The sequence below is a fragment of the Aythya ferina genome (genome assembly GCF_964211825.1).
Source record: "Aythya ferina genome assembly, chromosome: 1".
NCBI lineage: Eukaryota > Metazoa > Chordata > Aves > Anseriformes > Anatidae > Aythya > Aythya ferina.
In genome coordinates, this window is record NC_140296.1 from 174,994,227 (window position 1) to 175,020,668 (window position 26,442).

A 26,442-nucleotide genomic window follows, 5' to 3' on the forward strand; every position below is an offset into this window, starting at 1 on the left:
TACTGTAAGCAAACCACTGGCTCTTTGATGTTACATAGGTTTGGTGGGATGATGGAAAAAGTTGCTTTAAGGGTGTATTTTCACCTCTGTTTCTAAAAGGCGAAGGGCAGAATTTTTAATCAAGGAGCAGTTTATCTTTAATTATGAAAAATATAATTAGGCATTATCACATAATTGCTATTACTGATGGAGAAAGTCACATTTTTGTAAGTAGTGACCCATGCTGTATTATCGCTCTAGTGTTTACTGCATAATGAATCTGTATTTGTGTTTGGCAGCTAGCCAGCAAAAATTAAAAGGTAATCAACATGCTTCTCTGCAGTCCGGTCATCAAAGTCACTGGCTCCACAGATGAGTAAATAACAAAGTCAAGTTGTGATGTCCTAACAGAAACTCTTCTTAAGGAATAACTGCATTTATCTCCTCTGTTAAGACATCAAACAATACTTGAAAATAACCATATACAAAAAGCTTTGCAAAATAGATTAGAAGAACTGTGCTATACATCTGGTGTTGAGTTAAAAAACAGTTTAATGTCTCAAGGCACCACCACGGTAGAATTTTATACCTGCAAGTAATCATCTAATACACTATTGTACAGTTAAGGTAATGTATTAATAAACAGCTTGTGCAATTTTGGGAAGCAATCTATAAAGGAATGTTAGATATACAGTAGGCACGTACTATAATACAAATAAAAAAAAATCCTAGAAAAAGCATGCTGAGCACCTTTGGGTATAGGTTGGATTTCTTAGTCTAAACACTATGTAAATCTTAACTTACAAAAGGTAAAACTGAACTCTTACAGCAACTGCTTATTTATTTTTCCTGGGTATTTGCCTCTATGCTGGAGGATTACTCTGAGGGACAGAGGACTCTGGTACTGGCTGTAAAGGGCTTTCTTGTTCATTCAATTGTGCGTTCAAGTTTTCAGAAGTGAGGAGAGAAGAATTGAAAACTATTTCACTTAAGTCTGATTTTATGGATACAAGATGAGGTTCTTGAAAACTTAATGGTTCTTCTACTAACACCTGTGTATTTTCTCGTGTCATTCCCATATCTGATGGTGACTTTCGTTTCATTCTTGTGTATGATTTGTCTAAATTCTCCATGCCTTGGTCAGTTTTCTGAAATCGCCCAAAGAACCAGATGAAGAAACCAAACAGAGCGAAAGCCAACAAACTTGGAATAAAAGCTAGGCATTTGACATCAAGGCTAGAGCCTATGTATCTGCTGTGTAAGAACATGTCTCCTTCGGCATAGGTCCGGTTGGTCAGAGGGTTAGTGTTATTGGATCTCCACTCCCAAGATAACTTAGTTCTGTTAAGGTCTTTCAAGCTTTCTGAGTCCTTCACTGTGTAGATCTTCTGTCCAGGACCGATATATTGGCCGTATTCATGAGGCTTGTAAAATATTTGGTTCTTCCACATATTTAGATCCAAGATTAAAACAAGAAAGATAATTCCATAGTTAAACCATTTGCCTGTTTGGAAAGAGAGAGAGAGCAAAAAAGGAAAATGAGAAAAAGAAAAGAAAGGAAAAGAAAAAAAAAAAAAAACAGTTCAGTCATCTAAAATGGATATATCAGAAGCAGTATAAATATGTTCATATGTAAAAACTACTGAGAGAAAAAATCCTTTTTTTATTAATCTGTAAAGCAAAGTTGTAATAAGATTTCTCCTACAGTCAGATTTATGCTGAATATCCCTTAGTATTTTGCAGTTAGGTCTGGGCACATAATAAATAATTTTGTAATGTAAGCACAGCAGTATATCAATTGAATTCACATTGCAGTTTGTAGGTGACCTGTTGATTAGACCATTAGGTGATGTGGTACAGATCAATAAACCTAAAAAGCATTAATTTCGGAGCTCCAGAAACACTCACATGGAAATTCTCCTTGAAAAGACCATATTTAATAGAATTATTTATATGCCAGTAATGAATGAAGTGAGGCTCTTTTGGGGTTTTGTAAGTATGTACATTTTAAAAGTACATACATATATTGTTTAGTACATTAACCATGGTGCCCAGATATATGCAGGAGGGGCAATTGGATAAACTGATTTAGAGGTATTATGCCCTTAAGAAATAGCAAAGGCTGATTTTAGTCTTGGGAGACTAGTTAATTTAGCTTTCCTATACTCTGTGTGGTGAGAAACTCCTCCAAGGAGTGACTCATAGTCTAACATTAAGATCCTGCAATAGTGGAGGAGGAACCTTTTCTCCTTTTATTATTTAAAATTGCTCTTTGCATGTCTCCTCCAGGCATCCAAAATATATAAAAGGTAACATTATGCAATTGCAAAGTTGGCCCTGCTTTGAGCAAGGTATCAGAACAGATGACCTCCAGGTATTCCTTCCAAGCTAAATTAATCAATGAATATACACAGACACAAAACAAAATTACGCTGTTTTCATACTTAAAGAATCCCTTATATGTTAGCTGAACATGTGTCAAAATCTTACCTGTGAGGTAATTACTGGCACCAATCAAGAACCCAGCAAATCTACATGTCATCAAAATTGCATCAGGATGGAGAATTTGTGACCAACGCCACAGCATGATGTGAAAGGACATTCACTGAGGAATGTTCCTGCTGGTGATGAATGATATTGGTCTATGCTAGAACCATATTTAAGTAGGCCTCAAGGAAAAAAAATAAAATAAATATAACAGAGAATCTACCAAATGACTTATGTCTTTGGTTTGGTGAAGAATAAGTGGATTCCAGTTCCTCAAGGTCTGTATTTTCAAATTGTACCATGGACCAAAATGCTCCAGTAGGGTAACTCCTTGTATTTTAGCAATTGTGTGTAATGGTCCTCTTCAATCAACCTACATTATACTTGGACTGGAAATGGATGAGAATGCTCTTTCTATTGTGTTATTGTCACTATTCAGAAATCAAACTGCACTGAAAAGACCTCGCAGTGAATCCTGTTCACATAATTCCTGAATAACTCCTTTAGCTTTTTTTCTGGGTTTTCATCAATATTGTAATCAACTTGTTAAAGAGGTGGGTTTAGAAAAATCATAGTTTTAGAAGATTGTCACCACATTTTTTAATACTTAAATCCCTTAGGTGAACACTGAGATACTAAAAATGGTGCTAAAATATGAAATATAGTAAGAAACAATATGATTTGAACATAGATGTATATGTAGAACTTAGTAGCACGGTTTAGTGGTGGACTTGTCAGTACTAGGTTAAAGGTTGCACTAGATGATCTTAGAGGTCTTTTCCAACCTGGATGATTCCATGATTCTTTGATTTAGCTTGATGACGTTTCCTTTGGATTTGTGCCCTGTATTTTTCTCTCCATCAGAATAACCCTAGCTTCCTCATCAAGTACGATGTTTCAGAAAACAGAGCCAGACTATATCTTCCATAGTGTGTGTTGATGGGCTGACTGGGAACACATTCACTGATAAATTGGCTGCTGACAAACAGAATACATAATAGATGACTTCTACTTGCTTTTTCCTCAGTTGGGCACTGACTTGGATGATTCTCCCCTACCTAAATCCCTGTTTCTCAGGACGTAATGGGAATGTAAGTATTGTTTAGATTCCCACCCTCCAAAAATGTTCTTGAAACTGGCTGTGGGTTGAAAAGTTATTTGATGCTGTTGGATAGAGACAGTGAGACCAATTCACACAGAGAACATGATCACATAATTCTCATTTCCTTAGGAAAATAGGCTGAACACAAATGGCAATGAAATACAAACATTAGAACTGTTATCTGTTTACCTACAGTTTGAAAGAAAATTTAATTTATCGTATTCAAAGCTTCCTTCCCCTGTTATAGTTGTTCACCTGGACATTTTTTGGAACAGTAATTTGTCATCAAATATTGCTCTGTGATTCAACCAGAAAGCAACAATCCCTGCTGCACTGACCCAGAGTTAATTCCTTAAGCCATGTTCTTTTCCCAGGAAAATGCATCATAAGACTGTGTGAAGAAAATTCCACTTTGTTACCAGCTCCATCAAAAAAAACAACCTTGTATTTGGTACTCTGTGTTTCTGCAAAGCTATGACAGGTGCCTTTCCAGTGAGACTGCTAGACCCTGGGGGTGGCAGGAGACTCATGTAGGACCAGTATTACTCTTTCCCTTCAAATAGTTATGGCAAGAATAATGTAGGTGTAGGAAAACACAGATGACTGAAAGATCAAAATTCAAAGTAAAATTAAATAGGGAAATTATCAAGATGGCCTTTATAAAGACACTGATATAATCTTGATTGCTGGCTTCAGGTATGACTGACAATGGGAACTTGGCTATTCTAATGCTGAGCTATGATCCACCTTGTCTTTTGGCATGATGGCACCCAGCTGAATTTCACAGTAATCATCGGTGTCCTATGTGCAACATATAGACAAGCCACCTGAGCAGTAAGTCTTGAGACGCCAGCCTGCTGATGGTGAAGGAGTTGTGTTCTGCTAGCTAAGAAGCTAGCAGAAAATACTGAAAATACTGAACAGACGTAGTTAGGTGTGTGATCTTGGGCTTCATGTAGTATCTGTCCTATATTCTGGTTTCATAATCGTGAATCTCTTCAATGCTAGAACTGTTTAAAAAAGGCTCAGGCCCCTTTGTATAATAAATTAGAATATTCACATGATATAAAAGAGATGTACATTTCAATTCCTCCTGTTACATTAAAAGCATGAACTTGAAACTTCCTCACTTAGCTTCCAGATAGGTTTAGGCAGACAGGAACACAGCCTGAAGCTCTCCTGATTCTATCAGTTGTGTTGGCGTGGACTATAAATGGTGCTTGGACAAACAGCTTAGATGCAGATGCTCCAGTTAACTAAGATGAGTCATGTCCTGTACATCTAAGTGTCAGCTAGTTGCCTGACAGCTGCCGATTTTCTGTTGGATGTGCTTAAAACTCCTTATATTTCCCATTTCTAGACAATTTTTACATTTTCTGCATCACTGGTGTGCTCTATAAGCTCTATGACTTTTTCCTTTTCTTTTGAAAATTGTTGTGAAAAGAACTAAACACTAAATATGAGCAACATATATGATAACTTATATGGTTATCATTATAACTATATATGAACACCATGACATCTTCCTACTCCTACTCAGTATTCCCTGTAGCCAAGGCCTGTGTTAATCTCTAGAGACACAAGATGCTGGGAGTTTGCACTGTCTTGGTTGCTTACAGAAAGTATTTGCCTCTTTCTAGAACACAGTGTCCTCTGCTGTTTATCCCTCTTCCAAGGCGCACACTTGCTCTGTTGTATTAGCAGCACAATAGCCAAATAAGCTCAGTTTACCCAGCAATCCTTCTGGATTGGTGATACATGTATTGAAGCGATCTGACCCAAGAGGTCTAATGGTCTCCACTTACAAACATCTATCTGATGATAATTCATGTTTGAAACTTATTATACTAATGAACATATATAATACATATATATACACACTTATAATATATATATATATTACATATAATACATATACATATATATGTATGTGTATAAAATGATTGTCTACTGCAACTTAAATTTTAGCATTGTGTCTTTTTTTTTTTTTATAACAAATTTAAAGTCATATATCATGCTCATACAGGAAATGAACTTTGTAAGGTAGGAGTCACTCAGTCTTTCATCTTGTGCAAATATGAGCACAAGCCTATAGTTTTGCAAAGAGTCAGGATAAATATATTATAAAGGTATAGGTATTCATCTTCTAAACAAACAAACAAAAAAACAAAACAAAGGGACAAAAAAAGATATAATTTAATTTACAGTGCTTCAGATTTCATTACAGATGAAAAATGGGAAGCAAAAAAGTAGTCTCACACTATGAAGCCATTCTATTTGTCTCCTGACCAATTTGTGTAGGATCAGTACCACTATTGCTCTAGGGAGGTCAAGAATATTTGCATACAAATGGCACTATTTAGCTTTTCTTGAAACATGTAGATTTTCCATAGACAATCTGAGAGGAAAGGAAGCAGCTCCCAGGACTGGAAGGCCAGTCAAGCATTTCAGCAAACTGAGAAGAAATACACCCAGGCTCCTTGATGGAGTTACAATGAAGAAAGTCAGGTGGTAAAACAGGCTATGTCATTCAGCCATGTATGACCTAAAATACACCTGGTTTGTAACTGCCATTCACAGTGTTGAAGTCCTTATGTGTTACACATGACATTTGTAGAGTCACCTATTTCTACCAGCTGAAGATATTTGGGCAGTGCTCATTTTTAAAGGGGCTGAAAAACTCTACAAAGGGTAATGCAACCAGTACACAACCCCACATGCAACTGATTTACTGGGCAATGGAAGCAGATCCTGCAGGTCTAAATATTCCCAAATGGCTTCTGATTCTGAAGTATTTTTATTTTTGTATGTCCTCTCTGTAACAGAGTACTAATGTCCTAAAAACAAAACAAAACAAAACAAAAACAAACAAACAAACAAAAAAACAACACTTGTGTAGAAACCAGTCCTCAGCAACTCTCTGGAGGCCAAGGGGACATGTGAAAATCCTGTGAAAATCCCACTTATTAAGGATAGACTCAAGTGGCCTCATGCTGTGCAACCACAGCCAGAGGCTAGTGTAGGACACGTTGTCTTTAGACTCTTATCTCAATTGCAATTTGTGTCTAAAACATTCAGGCACCTCTGTAAAACATTCAAGTATCTGAAAAATTCCTCATCTCTTCTGTCACGTTAGTGTTATTAGCTAGATACATCCATGCAGACCACTCACAGCTGAACTAAGCAGCAAATCCTCTGAGATCTTTTTATGTCTGTGTGCATAGACAGCTTTGTTTTTACCTCTAACCTTTCTATTTTTGCCCATGGGCTCCCCCAGGCATCTCTGTGTAGGTGATGCTTGGCCTGGATTTCTTGGCACTCTTTTGGCTTAAGTGTACAAGCCAGCCACACCAGGCACTTGCCAGACACGAAGGTGACAATTTCTCCTTTGGACAGAAGGGCACTCTGGATAGACCAGAACTCAGAAACACGTCTATAAATGGCGAGAAAAATCTCCCATCTGTTTTGATACCTAAACCTTAACATTTCCCGTTTGGAACTTATCGGAAACTCGATAGCAGATGCTCTTGGATCTCCAGTGCTGCTATTAGATGGTACCAGCCAGGCCTCTGAGTGCCTTTTAAAAATGAAAGAATTTGAAGTAAAAAAAATACTTTTGAGTATTACAAATTTCCCTGGGTATTATAGAAACTAAAGTAGACTACATATTTTTGTAAACAGCAGCCCAAGAACGAAAACCCATACATACTCATTGTAGTGAACCATCTGTCAAGGGAAATCCAGATGAGTTAGGCAGATGCCGGAATTCAAGATATTTTTGATGTTTATAGATAAAAGCAGCTATCAAAACATGACAAAAATATTTAATACTGAGTAGATGCTTGCTAGGAGTTCCTAGATGCAAAGAAATTTAAGCAAACTGAGGTGCTCAGTTGCCAGCAAAAATAAGATGGGTTTTGATAGTAAATTCAAAATTACACTGAAGCATATAAACTACTAGCTGCAGATGTTAATTCAACATTATTGCTAACTTACAACATTCAGAAATCATAAGTCAAGCCTAAGAAAGCATGCTTTTTAGTTCAAAGTAGCAAGATGGGTTAAAAATAATACATTTAGTAGTGCTTAACTTATCTGCTTTTTTAGACATGGAGCTATGCAGAAGTAACGTTTTTTTTCCTCTGCAATCATGAGATACTTTTCAAAAAATATGAAAGCAGACATTCTCACATAGTATCTGAATCCAGGCGATAAGACTTTAAGACCAAAAAAAAAAAAAAAAAAAAAGTGACGGTCTTAAGACGTGATGAAATCAGGGGAGCTGGCAACACAGATCAAGTAACTGTGAAATCCTTCATCTGTACAGAACATTTATGAAGCCATTAAGCACACACCAATGGAAAGGTGATTTAAAGTCCTTTACTCTGTAGGCATGTGCCTACAGTTAGAGCAGATTCTTTGTGGGACCATTGCTCATTAGAGCAACCCAGCGCTGAATAGGACTGTTCACGGAAGTCCTGGGGCTCCTCTTATTTATATCAATCAACAGTGACTAAGACAGACTGTGAAAGAATAAAATTTATAAAGAATAAAATTTGCAAGGAACAATATAGTAAATTGTATTTAAGTCATGCTTTCTTTCTCCTAACTATTTGGGAGAAAAGGGTTTCCTGTTTCTGGACATTGGGGCATAGATCATATTTTCACAGAATGCTTGACAACTTATTCCAATAGAAATAAATAATACTCGTGCTTTTGTATTTTTTTCCTGCTTATTACCAAAAAAAAAAAAATAAAATCATTGTTTAATATTCTGTATGCCTTGTATTAAACATGGCTTAAATACAGAAGGTTTTAATCAAGCTTTACCTTCCTGCCTTTATCAGTATCTTACCCCCACATCATCTGCTGCAGTTCCATTTGTGTGCATTACTCTCTACCCTCATTTTAGATTGGTTTACATGAATCTTTATTTATATATATATGCATATATATATATATGTATAACCAGTTCCTTCTTTCTTTTATTAGTTCCTTGATTTGAGTAGAAAATTATAAGAATCTACACATCCACACAATAACTAGGCTTTGAAAGTGATCCAAGATGATACCCTAACCTAAGACAAGAACTGACGGCAAGAACAGATGGTTCAAGCAAAACTTACCCAAAGGGAGGTTCTTGTGCCATGTGTTATGGCTGTTTATTAGATCTCCTAAAGGGTGGTGTAGCACTGAGATAAAACAGGCACTCAGTAGTCAGAGTACGTGATGTGCAATCAAATGGATTGATTTGTCTAGTGAATCTAATAAATGGATCTTGTTAATGCTGAGCAGGGAAAAATATTCCTCAGCCCCTATTCATTAGCTCATCCTCATTAAAAGAATGTCTTCTTGCCAGAAAAGCAGGAAGACCTCTAGTCCTCTCTGCAGAAGACTCTACAATGCATAAATATTGGTTTCTCTCAGTTGATCTGTTTTCAAACAGCAGCACCACTAGCAGTTGTATTTCTGATACCTAAATAATGTTCTCTGCTGTTGCTTATTCCTAGTTCTTCTCTGATTATCATCAAAATCCCTGGTTCCTCTGCAATGCAAAACTGTTCTGTGCTCCTCAGTTCCTCTTCTACCATCCATTGTTTTTTATTTTCTTTAATTATATCCCAATTTCCTATATCTGATAGCACAGCCCACCCCATCATGCTTCAGTCCTTGTTTGTGCTACTGTGTGCACCCATTCCACTACTGCTCTTTATACAATGGAATAAATGAATGGCATTTGGGAGCCTTGTGGGATTGAGCCCCTCCAAATTCATGCTCTAGTCTTCAGAAGAAGAAAAAAAAAGATCTTTTCCACTATCCTTGAATTCCATTCCCAGAGTTCATGTCAGATATTTGATGCTTATACTCTTTTTTTCCTCTCCCTTTTTACCCGAGACTTTTTTTCCTTTCAGAGAGAAAAATGTGTTCATCATGTACACAACCCATCTCTTTGTACACAAACCCATTCTCTTACCCTACACTTTCTGTCACTGACATCATTTACCTATTTCACTTCAACCTGGTTCCTGAGCTCAAACTGTCTCACTCAGATGTATCCCCACCTCTTCTTTCTTGTTGCGGGTTGTCTTTCTTATCAGGACTCCAACAGGGCACCTACATCCAACTTGGAAAAACCTTCCATCTCTCCATCTGTACTTCCTACTGGCCCATCTGCCTCCTATCACTCAATAGCAAACAGGTAACTTTTGCATTCATTTTCTCTTCTTTTCTGTTTTCCAATCTGATCACTCAGATTTCCATCTTCTCTGCTGAAAATGACTTTTCTGAGGCTTCATTCAGCCCATCTCAAATGAGTCCTGATTCCTCATTCTTTCTTCTTCTGCATGTTTTCTTCCTTTGGCTTTTGATGCCCGTTAAGCTTCGGGCTCACCTGCTAGCTCTTGGTTGTATCTTTGTATGATCTCTGAATGCTCCTTTTGTCCCTGCTCTACAGAAATTTTGTATGGGTGAGTCATTGGATGCTCCCATGTATCTTATTCTTATACACTGTTGTGTGCTCTGATTGTTTATATTATAAGTTAAAGACCCCTGCCAATTTGCATTTGCATTCTTTTGCTATCCAATACTATTCATCTCTCTCTTGCCAATGGATTCTTCAACATAGCTTGAAGGTAAAATAAAAATATTTATCGCTATTTAACCTTCCTCTCTTTTTCATTCTCTGTTGTTATTCAAATACTGTCTCATAGTATAGAAGGATTGGGTACTTTTATCTATATGTGCCATCCATTCAAATAACCACAATTCTATTTTATTTGAAGTTATTTAACTGTCTGTTTCTGGTTAGATGACTGATGGAAGTATGGTTATGAGTGGCCTTTGCCAGATGAGAATGACTGAAGTTATGAAAAGATATTAGCATAAATCACAGCAAAGGCATCGGAAAGCATAAGAGATTTTAAAATGAAATAAGCTGCTAATTCCCCTGGAGAGTAATTTTAGATAAAAGATCTCTGAAGCTACACTGGATATTACTTAGTGTCACAAGAAGCTGCTGAAATCCATGACAAACAGCAGGTCTCTGATTCATAACACAGAGATTCCCTATTTCTGAGAGAGGTTTGTATATTGATGATAAGGACAGTTAAACAGATAGCAAAACAGAAATCATCTTGGGGGAGAACAAAGAAAATAAGTGATTAAGCGCATGTTAGCACACATTTCCTACACCGACAGGGCTCAGTGTGTGCCAGTATCACAATCTGCAAGGTTACATACCTGTTATATGTATATGATACTCCTCTTTGAAGATCTTTTGGAAATATGGTACTTTTAATTGCATGTGTGCAGATGGCAAGCCTGGAAGATTCACTTCAACATCACCCATAAAATGTGGAAACTCCCAGTCCTGTTAAAAAATTAAAAAAAAAAAAAAAGTAATAGCCTAAATATAAGCTTTCATGGTATATTTTGCCCTTTAAAATGCTTAAATTATCAAAAGGGCAAAGTTCTATTTTTAAGCCTCCCATGATTGGATTTTCCCACTTTAAGTTTTACTGAACCGTTTGAAATAGAATATCTTGTTTATATTAGCTATCACTGTATGATTTTTACTTCAGCTCCATATAATTATGCATTTAAAAGTTCACTTCAGAATGACAAAAATGAACCCAGTGTACCAGCTGATATTACAAAATTGTATATGAATACCTATGTGTTGCATTGTGTAAAAATGAGCATTGGTTCATGATGTAACTAATTAGAGCAACCTTGCAATACAAGTTACAACTTCTGTGACTAATTTGGCAAACAATTTACAGGTAAGAAATTGGCAAAGAAGGCCTGACACTTAAAGTCTTTCACAAATTTGTATTCACCTTGTTCCACTTAGAGGGTGTTTTCAGCATTTGCTCGTAATACATCTAAATAAACATTCCCTGCAAGTGAAGGCCCTTCAACATAATCTGCCTGAATCAATCTGAGCACAGTTTTCTCCACTGATGTATTTCAGCTGACAAAGTAATGCTGGAAATGTGGAAGCTCCTACCTATTGTCATGCATATTTTGGTAGAATGGGGTAACTCAGCTGAGAAGGAGCTGCATTTAGAGGAATTCTTCGTTTAGTTATCTGCACCTACCACTGATCATGGCACAGCTCATTACAACCAAAACTTAAAGTCCAGCAACATTGCTGGAATTGGTGTAATTACTGCCAGAGCGGTTACCTAGTGTGCTACAGACAGTTAAAAACATACTGTCCCTGTCCCCATGCATATACCTGGGCTTGTATTCCACGAGCCAGGCACTTGAATTTACTGAAAATAAGAAAAAGGAATCCGAAATGTGAGGACCTCTGTAAATAACTTGGGCTTTCTTTGCATATGACTTAACATGCAGGAATTGCTAAGCAGCTCCAGCACTCTCTACAATGGAAGGGAAATGGAAGACCGAGTTTTAACAGCAGGGAATTTAGCATGGCACAAACACTAACAGCAACTGATTTGTGCTAACACATTCTGATACTGAGTTAAATGGATTAACGGGAGTATAAGTAAGGAGAAGTCCTGACCCTCTGCACCTGGTTTTTGGTGTCCACAGAGATACAGAAAGTGCCGATTTAGAGATGCAGAAGATAAGAGGAATAAGGATGCTCTCCTTTTCCCTTATCACCAACACAACACATGCTCTCCTGGTCATGAGGTATGGTAATAACTGCCCAGCTGCACAATCCCTTACACTGCATCTGCAAACATCCCCTTAGCTTTGGTAGACGTTCAAAAAGTGCCCAAAGATAAATATTTTATGAGTGTGCACTCTCAGTTCACTGCAGCTAATATACATCTCTGGACTTGTGTCTCAAGATAACTCAGACAGACTCTCACCCAGGAAGAAATGGGAATAAATAGGAAGAAAAACATTACATATTCCTGAAAAAAAAAAAAAAAAAAAAAGCGAACAGGGAGTTGCGGTCTCTGCATACTCACACTAGAAATAAGCAAAGACAGGATCATAAATCTAGCATCCTGCTCTTGCCTTGTCCCAGTGCTCCTACTATTTTAACTGCTTTTTGCTGATTTACAGACAAAGTTCCACCGGGCAGAATTTTGTATTGGACTGTATTTTTGCATCCACATTTTATAAAAAAGTTCAGCATTTTTCTGATCAGATTAATAAGGAGTAACTCAAATGGCAACCCCGCTAAACGTAGAATTTACTGTATTATTTGTCTCAGCAAATAATTACTAAGACTGAAAAATAGTTCATAAAACAAAACAAAACAGAGAGCCAACCCCAGCAGCATGTTAATGCTTGCATTATAGAAGGCAGATGAGTGGAGAGCCCATTAGAAAATTCCATATTTTATATTCCCAGGTACAGCTTCCTTTCACACAGTACATTATTTCACATTTTCTACATACATACTCCATACTGTATGAAGCATGTCTGAACTGTATTGTAACATCTGTTACCCTGTAGTCCTATAACATGTTATTTCCATTGGTAGTGACAGACCACAGGCTTTGTAGTGAACTTACAAGGCCTCAGGACTGAGGCTTGCCCTGCCTGAACCTGTTGACGTGCCTGCAGCTCATTTTACCCAGGTCAGCTATAACAGCAATTTTTCTAACTGATGAGGTGGCTATGGCAAATTTGTTATATTTTGTTGTCCTTTGTATGGTATCACTGTGGTTTTATAATTTTAATATTTTATTATTATGTAGTGTAGAGGAATATGGGTTGGTAGGATAGCAGAGGTGTTGAGAAGTGGAGACAGGCTGCAGTGCAGAGCAATACAGGTGTGGGGTGATAAAGATATGCACAGGCTGGCACTGGACACTCCGCGGCCATAAACAGCTCACCCTTGGTCTGCTAAAGAAATGCAGACCTGCAGCTGGGCAAAACTGCTTTTAGATGTAAGAAGGAGAACACAGAAATACCATCTAACATATGTGAAAGGCAACAGTGTATAGTAAATTCAGCTGTAATGTGGAGCTTCAGATCAGTGAAGAAAAAGCAAGGTCTAAAAGGGTGTTAGCAAGCATAAAGATTACTTATAAAGAAACCATCAGCATGAACTCATATCCCTCCCAGTGAAGGACTCCAGATGCCAAGGACATGCCATAATGACCCCTCGGGCCCCACCAGACTGAAACCACAGATCTCAGGGCTCGCAGAGCAGTGGAGAGTGAACAGAACACCAGTGGCAGGAACTAAGAAATGTGTGTACAACAATTTTAACATTATTACAACTGCTGAAACATTTTCTGCGTAGAAATATTTTCTGTAAGAATTACAAGTCAACTAATAATGATTCTTGGATTATATTGTTAAAATTTAAATGACATTACTAACAAAATCTTGGCTTTATCTATAAGGTGTGTTTCTTCTTTGGTCATAAATAATGTTTTGATTGTAATACCTCTAACAGTCTGATCATAATATCTGCTAAGAGTAGACCCATTGGAAATAGAAAAATAAAATTTAAAAATAAAATAACTAAAATAAAATGAAAGATGTATTTGAAAACAATATTAAAACAAACAAATGTCAAAACAAAAATAAAACAGGGGAATAAAAGAATGAGTTAAGCCTACTGACTTCCACAAAAGTCGCTATAGCCACAGCACTTAGGAAAATGAAGCTTCAATTTATTTAATCAAATTGCCTTTGGAGCTTCACTTGGCTCACAGCATTGATAAGTGTGAATGCATATACATTACCTGCAAACATATAGCTTTGTTATTATTGTCAAGGAGAAAAGCAGATGGCTATTTACTTTCCAAGCTAATGCCAATATCAGGCTGTCAAATCCAAACCTAGCAGAGTGGCTGCGATTTAGAGTCTAAGAAATGTCCAACATCTTTTGACTCTATTAAATTTTTTTTCTTCACTGAACAACAACAGAAAACTTAATGTCTATAATACCCTCCCCCCACCCCACAAACAAAAAAAAAAATTAAAAAAATCTAAGGATTTCAAGGTGCTTCGTAGGAACTAATCCACATCACCGCATCATTTGTTAATATGTACACAAATAGCTTGAATGTGCAAACCATAAATCTAAGTGCTTCCCTCTTTGAAACATATCTCAGCTCTGCGTCCTGCAGAGCTCATATTTTTATTTTACAAAAAAAAATGTTTTGTTTTATTAAAATTCACAAGGTATTTTGTATCCATGGTCTCTGATACCAGTCTGTGCTCACCTCTGGGACATGAATAAAACGTGCCATGTTCTTTCAGTTCTCAGCTCATAATTATGTGGAGTCACTTGATCAGCTTTAGTCCTCACTAATGAGGTGCTTGTACCCTGCCATTTCTAGGATCTTATTAGAAATTGTGTCCCAAATACAGTATTTAGAACACATCTGCACTTGCACCATCTGAAAAATAAATTCATGCTGTCATACTGTAAACAAATATTTGCCTCTTATACTGCATGACCTACATGTTTCTTCTTTAAATTAATCAGCATCAAATGTCTCATGTTCATCTACTTCTGCATTTTCTAACCTGGGGCTCTGCAGAATACCTCTATGCAGTCTGTGGAGGAGAAACCAACCCAGCACCAGGAGACTTAAATAAGCTGCACAGAGGTCTCCAACCTCACTGGCAAGTTGTGTGGGATGTGCAAATCAAATGAGGTTATTACCTCATTTCACTCTGCAGTCATGAAGAAAGGGCAGCCAGGGGATAAATTTTAGATCACTGAGGGGTTTGTCCTAGCGTTTCAGTGGGGGCAAAGAGAGCACCTCTGATTTTCACCAGCTACCTCATTAGACCAGAAAGCACAGTTAAAAAAATAATAAAAAAATTATCATGATATTTTGATTTTCTTCCTTTTGTCAAACAAACGAACACACTCTCTGCCACAACATCAGATAGTGAGGTACTGGTTTAGTACCCTAGAGTGCAGCTGGAGGCACTTATTTAGTATCTCTTTAAGTAAAGTTATTTTAGTAACGGTAAATGAGCATCAAAGCCACACTTCCTTATATGATCTGGCCCTTCTCTACCATCATCTGGGAAAATGAAACAGCATTGCCTGGGGAAGCTCCATCTGGCCCTAGCATCCCACGCTTCATATACACATGACCCCACATCCCTCAGCCACCAGCCCCTCTCCACCCAGGGAAAAATGCCACAGAGAAGGTGGGGCTGGGATTAAAAGCTGGTAATGATTAATGGCAACCAAATGTGCCACACTTTCAGATCTCCTCCTGCCTCTGGGTAGCTCATAGGATGTTTTGTACACAGTGAATATGAAATAACACTAAAAATAATATAAACACTGTTCAGATACAACCATGAAAGAGGAAAAATGCACACTGAATATTTCTGCTTTAAGTATTGATGATATGTGCTGTATTTAATACTAGGAACACACTTGCACTTTAAACCCAACTGAATAAATAAATGAAAAATAGAGGGAAAGAACTCTGCAAATGCATATATGAATGTACATATGTGTGTTTGTTCCAGAAACTGACAATAGCATTTTTTATTTAATTTATAAAAATCCTTTTAACTTATCAGGTAGAAGGCTTTATATTTTCAGGTGTCTTTGCATCTCTTAGATAGTGTTGTTTCAGCTCTCAGAGCACGGCAGACAGGCAAAGGAAATCTAATGAGAATCAATGCCTATACATTTTTGCAAGCATTTGAAATAAGAAATGAGCAGCCGGAATTCCGAGACAAAGACACGAATCCTTTGTGTTTATCTCTAACTTCATTGCAGTACTGCAACTTGCAATGATCTCTGTGGCCAAGATCCCTGCAACTGTGAGCTGCTAGCACACAAACAGAATTTTAATTTTGCATATTCAAATACACATAACAAGGGAAGTCATCAGCCATGACCAGAACTCACTGTTATGACTGTGGCATCAAATCTACAGCTCAGTTTCTGTCCTTCTGCTCTTTTTTAATGCTTCATTTTACTAGGAAGAAAGTTTGAAAGACATTACGGTTTTTATACCCTCACTAAACCAGAAATACCCATCTGTACCACTAATATCTTAACCTAGCTCACCTGTATATCTGCATGGCTTCAGTGAGGCTACTCATCTCCCAGAGTGAAAGATGACAAATGAGTCTTCACAAGACCTCCTACTTCATATTGGTACTACCAATGCTACTCTAGTCATATTTGTCAAGGCCAGAAGGTGTTATTTGATCTGATTACCTGTTTATGGTAATAAATGGTAACAACCCAAGTATACAGTAACAACCCACAACTTCACCTATTTGGGCTGTTATTAGCAATAACAATCATAAAAACTCATCAGGAACTGTGGCACAAAGCCCCTAATTGCAGACAGAGCTACAGCTTTTATCGCTTAGTCCTGAAGAATTCAAAATACGGAAAATCCACTGTAATGCTTGGATGACTGCTTCAGTGTTGAAATATGCAGAAAATGTATTGGAGAAGTACTTTTTACTCCTGCCCTGAATTTCTGCTCTCAACCAATGCATTCCGTTATGCTGCTACAATGAGAATGCTTTCCTGGGTGGTCTGCGTATCAAAACTAGTCAGTTTTTGCTTTCCTCCTGTTCAGACCACGCTGTAAAACAGGGTAGAAATGAGCAAAGCCAGCCCCTGGTAGCCAAGCTACACAAGACACCAGGAACACCACGGGTGTGTCAGCACTGGCCTGTGCACCAGTCACTACTGAGCTGCTGAGCTTCAAGCTGCTGAGACAGGAGACTGAAGACAGCTTCCAGGACCAGGCGCCAATACAAAGGCTATTTCTGCACTGTACTGCAATGTAAGGCATGGATTTATCTGCAACCTTGCTGTTGCTCACCATCATCTTTATGCTTCTGTCCTCCTCAGGCTTTGCCCAGCTTCTCCAAGCTCCTGGCCTTTCTCTAGAACCACCACTGCAAGCCTTGCTTATTTCTCATTTATTTGAGAAAATGGTGAGATAGCAACAACTCTCTCCTTACCAATCAAAGTAGCAACACAGCCTCTCTTTATTTATTTATTTATTTATTTGCTTATTTATTTATTTTTGCTTGGCCCCGAATAATCTTTTCCATTAAAAGATCATTAGAGTCCTTTAGTCTACCATCCATTTCCACTAATTTAAAGGAAACAATTTCCACGCCACACAGATCCCAAACAAATTCTGGGTCTCTGCACTTTGAATTTGCACGTTAATGCATTTTGTGCCCAGACAAAGCCATGTATGCACATGTTCTCAAAACAGTGACCTTTGTTATTAAAATGTCAGAATTGGTGTTTCACTTCTCCACAGCAAGCTCAAAGCAATCTCAAAATTTCAGACTGCCTGTGGTGGTTGTACCCAGCTGAGCAGCTGAGCTCCACCTCAGCCACTCACTCACTCCCCCTCCTCAAAGGGTAAGGGGGAGAAAATACGATTGGGTTGAGATAAGGACAGGGAGATCACTCAACAATTATTATCATGGGCAAAATAGACTGACCATGGGGAGATTAATGCGTTTTATTACCTATTACTAACAATCTAGAGAAGTGAGAAACTAAAAGCAAACTAAAACCACCTTCCCCCCATTCACCTTCTTCCACCTCCTCCCCTGAGGAGTGCACAGAAACAGGGAATGGGGGCTGCGATCTGTCCCTGAAGCTTCGTCTCCGCTGCTCTTTCCACCGTTCCTTCATGGTCACTCTCTGCCCCTGCTGCCTGTGGTGTCCCTCCCATGGGATGCTGTCCTTCCTGAACTGAGCCTGCAGGGGCTGCCAAAGACAATATGGATCCTTCAATATGGCTCTGTACCACAGGGCCCATCCCGCAGGAGCAAACTGCTCCAGCACAGGTCCCCCACGGTTGGGGGGCAGCTCCCCCCAGACCCCTTGCTCCTGCATGGGCTCCTCGCCACGGGCTGCAGCTTCGGCCTGGGGCCTGCTCCTGCGGGGGCTCTCCATGGGCCGCAGCCTCCTCCAGGCCACATCCACCTGCTCCACCGGGGGCTCCTCCACCCATGGGGGGGCTGCAGCATGGAGATCTGCTCCGTGTGGGACCCATGGGCTGCAGGGGGACAGCCTGCTCCACCAGGAGCCTCTCCACAGGCTGCAAGGGAACTGCTGCTGTGTGCCTGGAGTACCTCCTGCCCTCCTGCTACACTGACCTTGGAGACTGCAGGGATTGTTCTCACTCTTCTCTCTCCCAGCTGGTGTTGTGCAGCAGGTTTTTTTTTCTTTTTTTTTTTTTTTTTCTTTCTTAAATCTGCTCTCACCAAGGTGAAAACAACATCATCTAGTGACTCGGCCATGGCCAGCAGTGGGTCCCTTTGGAGCTGGCTCTGATCTGACATGGGGCAGCTGCTGGGCTCTGCTCACAGAGGCCACCTCTGCAGCTCCCTGCTGCCTAATCCTTGCCACATAAACCCAGTACACTGCCCAAAATAAGAAACGTGCACTTTGCTGAAAGACCCATATCAATGCGTATATGCACTGGCAGATGCCTGTTTTGTGAGAGACAGCATTCCCTCTCTCTTTCTCCTGTGACTTTAACTTGGGTATCATCTTCTATTCATTCCTCACAACCTGGTAATGCCTTGATACTGCAGATTTTTTCTGCATAGCATATCACAGATATGACAATTCCTATCAAACCCCACAGCTAAAATCCTTATCGAGGCTCTCATCATTTGCTGTTCAGTTACATCAGCATCTTTCCCTCTGGTCTTCATGAGCGCAGTTCTCCACCAACAGAGAAATGCTGCTGCAAAGACCATTCTAGTCTGTTTCTCTGACCATGTCACTCTTTTCTTTGATCAAATAAAATATAGGGCACTTCTTTTCATATTCAAATCCTTTCAGATCTTTTACCACCCTAGGTACAGACTCTCTGTATGGCAGCTGTTCCTTCTATCTGCCTATAAATTCAGGCTATGATTCTTTTAGTTATTTAAAGACATTTTCCCCTGTGCAGTTCTTGATTAGATGCAGAGATTTCGCCTCTACAACTTTTCTTTGCTAAGAGAAAATGTGAGGATGTCATGCATTAAGTAACCTGGATTACCTGTCACCCTCACCAATGACATCAGTATTGCTTGCACCTGCCTGTCTAACCAGACCTAACTCTTGACTTTTCTTTGATGATCTAGTGCCCTAGAATCAGGGCACTTGTGTTTGGTTGTCTTCAAACATCATCTAGCACAATACTGCCCCAGTCCTTAATGATCATTCCTAGCTCCTTGATAGGACAAATAGTGCTGGTAGTGTGGAGTATTAATGTCTATCAATCATTCCTACTATATTAGGAACAAATCATGATTGATAACAAGCCAGTGCACAAGGAAGGATGGATACCAGAAGGTCTCACATATTAATACATTCCCTGTATTGACCAGGGATAAGAGTAATCACTGTTTCCTTCTGAAGGCAAAGACTGTTCTTACAGCTTCCCTTCAAATTTTAGCTACTCATGAGTCAAAGAAGAGCAAGGTGAAGCAATTTTATCCTTGCTAGAGTGCAGCAGACATCACTACGCACAACCTTTGTGCACACCCAGGATGTCCTAGGAAGATGTCCACCAACTTTTCCATTAAGCAAATGTGAAGTCTTGTATATCTCAGTGACAGTGAGGTTCTCCTTTTTAATTCACTCTCACCTGTTGATTATCTATTTGCAAGTGCTGAAAATGCTGATTTAAAAAAGTTGCTCAAAAATAAATGTTCTTCTATTTTGTCTCTGAGTTTCTCCAATTTTTTTAAGCCTTTACTCTTGCTTTACTGTCTCACTCATGTCTGACCTTGGTTAATAATAGCTTTCAGGTAATCATTTGGATGAGAGACACCAGTGTGAGGTTTTCCAGTTAATTTTTGAGTTGGATAAGCTGCTAAATAAAATAGTAATGTTACAATATTGAGTGCAGGTAAGAAAAAAAGAAATCAGTTCCTGCAAAGCACCTGTGTTTTGTTCCCTACATGAAACTTTCCTAAACCACCAGCATGTTAGCCATAATGGTTTCTAACTACCTCAGCGACACACTTTATGAAAGCCATTTCTGTGTGAATAGGAGAAATGAACATTCACTGGTATATACTTACAGATTTCCTGAGTCTACAGCATGCTGTCAAGGGCAATCACTTATGACAAAGCAGTTAATATTTCTGGTACCCTAGAAGAATAATTATGGTTTGGAGAATAAAGATATTTTTTAAATATATTGCTGTGTAATCATCTTCATCAATATGAGTACATATGCACTCATACACATACCCTTGCATTGTGGAATATATACCCACATCTCAGCTGAACACTGATATGAAATCTGGAGCATTTCAGGATTTGCAAAGACTGCTAATGTCATTTGTACCTATCTGAGAACAGCAAGCTCTATTTAGGGCTCTAAAGTAATTTTGCATTAAGGCTACTGTCTCCAGTTAATTTCAGCTGCATTAAAAATATATATCAACCCTGTTTCTTTCCAAATACCCACATACATGAATTTCCTTGTTGTCTAATATCCAAATCTTAATGGTGTTTTTTAATATTGCCTAAACCCAGGAAGATAGATTTGCAGTAACATATCTGAGCAGATATTTTCCTCACTATAAGCTTTGCAACATAATAAGAATGGTGTTATAGAAAACTGGAGCAAGGGGATTACTGTATGTTGCTCACTGTAGATGGAAAGTAAATAAGCTGTCTCAACAGTAGGGATAGATAACTGAGCAGCTGTTTTGTCCTGGACAAAATTCCTTCAGACAATACATACTCTGAAGAGTTTTACCATCATGTGTTCTGAGAAAATTTGGGGCTGCTTACAAACAACACTATAAACTTGCCGTTATGGTATTAAGCACAATCTAGGATCAAGTCTGAAGTGGCATGTTTAGACCGATGGTCTCAGTTTGAAAACCATCACTCAACTTGCTTTGTTGCATCTGTAACTGTAAATAACATGTGTGCTTGTACAGAGTTCAATTTGCAGTGATTAAGGTACTGAAACAGCAATGTTTATTTTCCGTTGAAGAAAAGAAACAGGATTATTTGCTGCATTTGGCTGATACTGAGAAAATTAATAGAGCCTAAAATATGGCAAAGTAAGAAGACCAGATGAATACAGAATGCACAGAGAAATGTATTTAAAAGTGGGTTTTACAAAAGAGTAAGTGCAAATTCCCTTTCCTTTAAACAAACAAACAAACAAGTCTCTTCCAAAATTATTTTTTTTTCTCATAACTTTTGATAATTAAAAATAACAGTTTTAATGGGTAGAGAAAGAAAAAGAAAAGTGCACAGGTATTGAAAGAAGGGCTTACTTTGCAAAACCTGGTTATCTGCACTGAAGTTTTTGTTTCAGGAACAACAGTAATATGGAATAAATTTGGTTTTCTCAGCTTCTTCTCCTCTCTCTCTCTTTTTTTTTTTTTTTTTTTTTTTTTACTTAAAGCTGAAATAATTTTCTGTGTCCTGTTATAGCCTGCTAGTATGATTAGCAGCAGCGTACTGCACTTGCTAATGTGCTGCCTTCATTTGCTGAAGACAACACTTGGCATTCCTGAACTTCTCCCCCACACCCTTCCATTTTATCTTCCAAAGCTGTGGTGTGGCCATTAAGCACATCTGTTTTAGAAGTTATTACTTGCTCAATATCAGTTGGGGTGGCAGTACAAAATGAATACATTATGTTTGCATAGACATTATGTAAACACATCTGGGTAGCAAAAGAGGATATGAAGAAACACATAAAACCTTAGCAGGCATGCATATAAAAATAAAATCAGCATGATTCGCATATCAGTATTTCTGGAACATGTCTTCAAACTATCATCAACAATCTACAATACAAGTGAAAATGAATATATGTTATATGGATGTTTATTTTGTCCATTCTTATTTGCATTATATGTGCAGCCAGATCTGTCTCTAACTTCTACTGACTGCATGAGTTAGATTTCCATTCACTATGATGGGAACCAGCAGACAGCTAGCTCTCATAGTCACCTGAATTTAGCAGTCCTGATCTTCCAGCTGGATCACCTTTTGGGTATTTCTGCTGAGACCCACTCCAGAAGACTGATGGGTCACTCTGGGCTTGTCCATACACGCAGCAAAGCAGACGTCCTTTCTCACACTGAAGTTTCTTTTCAGAATACAGAAGCCCTAATTGTCAATGATAGCTGGTCTAATGACCTCTGGATACCTTTTCTGAGTTTGTAGTTATATAGCCACTTTTTTCCATGCATCATAATGACTTTAATAAAATGACTTTAATAAAATATGAGACAGCTTCTCCTGTCTCCCTCACCAAATTGTAAAGACAAACATCAGAATGCTCATGGAGCTGCTCTGGTGACATGCACCCTCATCGAATGGGAACATGTCTTAGCCACCTGAAAATAAAACTCAGTACAAGACACAATTTCAGCAGGATGCAAATGTAATGGCCCAGCCTTCTGATACAAATGGACTGGAAAATTTAATGGAAAGTATAAATCCATGAAAACCAAAGGAAAGAGCTTTCTTAACAGTGCTGATGTGAAATGCAGAATGCCAAATTCTTTAACAGTCTTAGCAAACTATGTCTGACCACAGAACTAAAACTGTCCCCTGTGCATCCTCCTGTTTCCCTCACCCATTGCTCCTGCATGAGCAGTGCAGCCATGCAGATTCCCTGCCAATAACAGACATTTTTAATGATATTACTTGGGGAGGAATGGGTGAAGCAAAGAGGTATTGCCCTGTGGACATGTCCTGGCCCCATTGCTCTTAGACCTGAGCAATGGTGACTGCCTATCTATCTTCTTCCTGGTGTTTTGAAGAAATGTCAATGTATCCCATTGGTGAAATTCAGCTTGAGGAACCACATAAATAGAAGGGCAATGTAATACAAAAGGGATGTATACTGTTTTCCCAGAATGTTTTGCCAGGAGGCTAATTACAGAATTAAACTAAATTCAGATTGGACTCTATCCATGTGTGAGTCTGATGAACTGAGAGCCAGCTCAGAGTGCTCAGCAGTTTAGGGTGTGAGAGGGTTTCCTACCCCATGGTGTCCTCTCAGAGACTGAGATGCTAAACAATAGCTGGGTCTTACTAATCAGTCCCCTAGGTAAGGAGAAAGAGATGTCCAACACTAAAGTGTTCCCAGTCTAACACTAGAGAATGTGAAAGATAAAATAGGAGGTTCTCAGGCTCGTAGTGATCCCATCTCAGACAACTTCTCATGAATATAGAGCTCAGCATTGGATCAGGACCTCAAACTGATGTGCAATGTGTTTTTATAAATTCTGTTATTCTATTATATTAGTTTCCTATTTTATGAGATACATTCATTAATTTCAAAACAATTTACTGAATCAGACACAAATTATACTCTTAATCAGTATGCAGAAGAAAAATTCAAGGAAAATGCATTTTCTAAGAACCACCATTAGAAAATACATTTTCTAAGATCATTGTTGCAAAATGCCCTTATTTCATTTCATTGTACATCATTGAATAAAGAGCCTTTGAGAAAAAAGTTAGACAACAATAGTCATCCTAAATAAGTACAGGCTACTAGCTCTATTATTTTCAATAATAATAAGAGGCTACATAAAACTAGTGTGCTGCTTGGATTATTATACTGTATCTCCCATACAGACCACAGTATTACATTAGTCATTCACTGCAGTTCAGTGACATGAAATATTCTCTTATTACAGACAGTGTATGTGAGTTAATACTTGCAAAAATTATTTACTTAAGCTCTCCCCTTTCAATCTACCCTTCCCTCTCCAAAAAAGAATCCATTCATTTTCTTATCCCTTGGGGAAATGCTTCTACTACTTTGTATGCTATGCATACATAAATTAGATGCCTTAAAGAATGAACAAAATCATAAACCCAAAACTATAGCCTCAAATGTGAATAAAAATTAGGGAAGATAACTCTTCTCTATAGTCTCCTCTCTGACCCCAATGCAAAAGCTCACTTCTGAGTGTGAGAGAGGAAAAATGCAATTTCAGCTTTTTAGACCAAAGCAATATATCTACCTCTGCCGACTGCATGCAGAAAACATGAACTTCATCCTAAAAGGTTTTCAATGTTTAGAAATCTCCTGGGAGAACTTGTCAAAAACACAGTGAACCAAGTTCTAATTGCACAAACTCACCCTAGTCTTGACAAACACAACAGTTTGGTTTGAATTTCAAAACTATTCCCATCAAAATCCTTGGGAGCAGAGAGAATACTTAAAGGTCTCTTTTTGAACCTTGAAGACAAAAACAGAGGCTGGTTGGTTGTGTGCTTTGAATGAATTAAAGTGTTCTCTTAGTGAGATTTCAATATAGTAAGTTTGTTGATCATGAGGAAAGGCTGAATTATAATTAAGAAAAAAAAAAAAAAAAAAAGATGAGACAGGGTGGACAACCTCAAAAGATTTGGAACTTCAGTGTAGATAAGAAAACATATTTACAGTACTTGGCAGAAGCTTATCCAAACCAACAGACCTTTCTGAAGGATGCCCTCCTGTGACACTCCTAGTCAATCTACTTCTGGTCTGCAGGAAATCTCTTTTCCATCTCACTGCCTATGCTAATTTTGGAAGAAAACTTGCCTATTTCCTTTTTTGGAAGGAAAACTTGCCTATTTTCCTTCACAGTAAAATTTCTCTGGGGTCCCATGAGTAAGTGTCCCATGAGCCCTCTTTTTGGAGGGGAAGGTGGTCTCTTCCATTATCTGTTGTTTCAGAAATTTGCCTCTATCTTGCACCTACCACACGACCTTACATCTCTGTAATCTTTGTCATTAACAATTGTACTTATGTGCTTTTCCCTTTAATGTATTTTCTTCCATAAGTTTCTCCTTAACATCTACAAGTGGTAGATTTAATTCAGTACTTGTCATTTTTAATTTTGAGAAGTTTCTTGACAAAAGTTTTGAAAACTACACGTTGTCTGCTCTTAGAGATGCTGTTGCTAGGGCAGAACCAGCTGCAGTACACTACGTATACATATATACATGCATGGCTTCCAACTTCCAAGCATGACTACAAAACTTTTAATTACTGGCACCAAGGAATCATGGGAGCTACAGAACAGCAGATGAGTGATTACTCTCTTGGTGTGATTAATAGACCAGATGGGGTTTTAAAGCAAGTTTCTGCGCATGTGTACATATGGAGAGGAGAGGTGGATGGCTGTGTATTTTGGGGAGTGCCAGTTTAACTAATCAAAGCCGTATAATATAGGTAGTTACTGAGGCTTTGTGGACAGGCAAATATAAAATTCAAGCATTACTTTCAATTGTTTAAGGAAATGCTAAATCAATTTTCTCATCAGAGTAGCTGTTTTAGAGCAATTCACCAAGTCAAGATAATGAATGAGCTGTTCTTTCACAGCATTCCTCAAGGAGGAATTATCCCAAATGATATGGTTACTTTATATGAACATTTATAAAGGGACAATCATTATGCGAATTATGTATTTTACATAATTTATTTCAACTTACAGTTTATAGCAGTACTCCTATCTTTTTTTTCATTTGGTGATAAAAAAGGCATCAATTATAATTCTCCTAACACGTCTACAGAACAAATGTCTGCTACTGAAGTTGCTGTGCTCATTCAAACATATAATTATACATTGGAGGGTCCTGGGCAATCTACATTTGCCAAAATAATGAATAGATTAAAAATGCACACTTAAATGTAGCAGCTTAGGTATGAGAAATGCATTACAAAATATATTTGGGGAGTTAGGGGTATTCGGCTACAGCATTGCTTACTACCATTTGGTGACTATTGGCCAGGAACTTCTATGTTGTTAGATATGTAAACACACTTAAGAGTCCAAAAAGCAATATTCTTGCTGTCATGTTTTTAAAAGAAAACTCTATTTTTTTTTTTTTTATTTAATGTTTCCTCAGGCTCATAATACTTTTACTGAGGTTTATCCAGTTTGCTTGTATGAAGTATGGCTACAAAGTATGCAAATAG

At 38.2% G+C, this 26,442-nt stretch overlaps 1 protein-coding gene across 8 annotated transcripts in view; it reads right to left on the reverse strand.

Moving 5' to 3' along the window:
- Nucleotides 1-513: 513 nt before the first annotated feature.
- TMEM117 (transmembrane protein 117) overlaps nt 514-26,442 on the reverse strand; it is a 217,003-nt gene continuing 191,074 nt past the window's right edge. For 6 of the 8 annotated variants that reach the window (XM_084507022.1, XM_084507023.1, XM_084507024.1 and 3 more), the window contains 2 exons: nt 10,808-10,937; nt 514-1,483 (listed from right to left, as the gene is read on the reverse strand). In XM_084507022.1, coding sequence (XP_084363148.1) covers nt 843-1,483; nt 10,808-10,937 — 771 coding nt within the window. In that variant the 3' untranslated portion in view covers nt 514-842. The remainder of the gene's footprint in view (nt 1,484-10,807; nt 10,938-26,442) is intronic. The other 2 variants (XR_014688795.1, XR_014688796.1) reach the window with 1 other exon arrangement.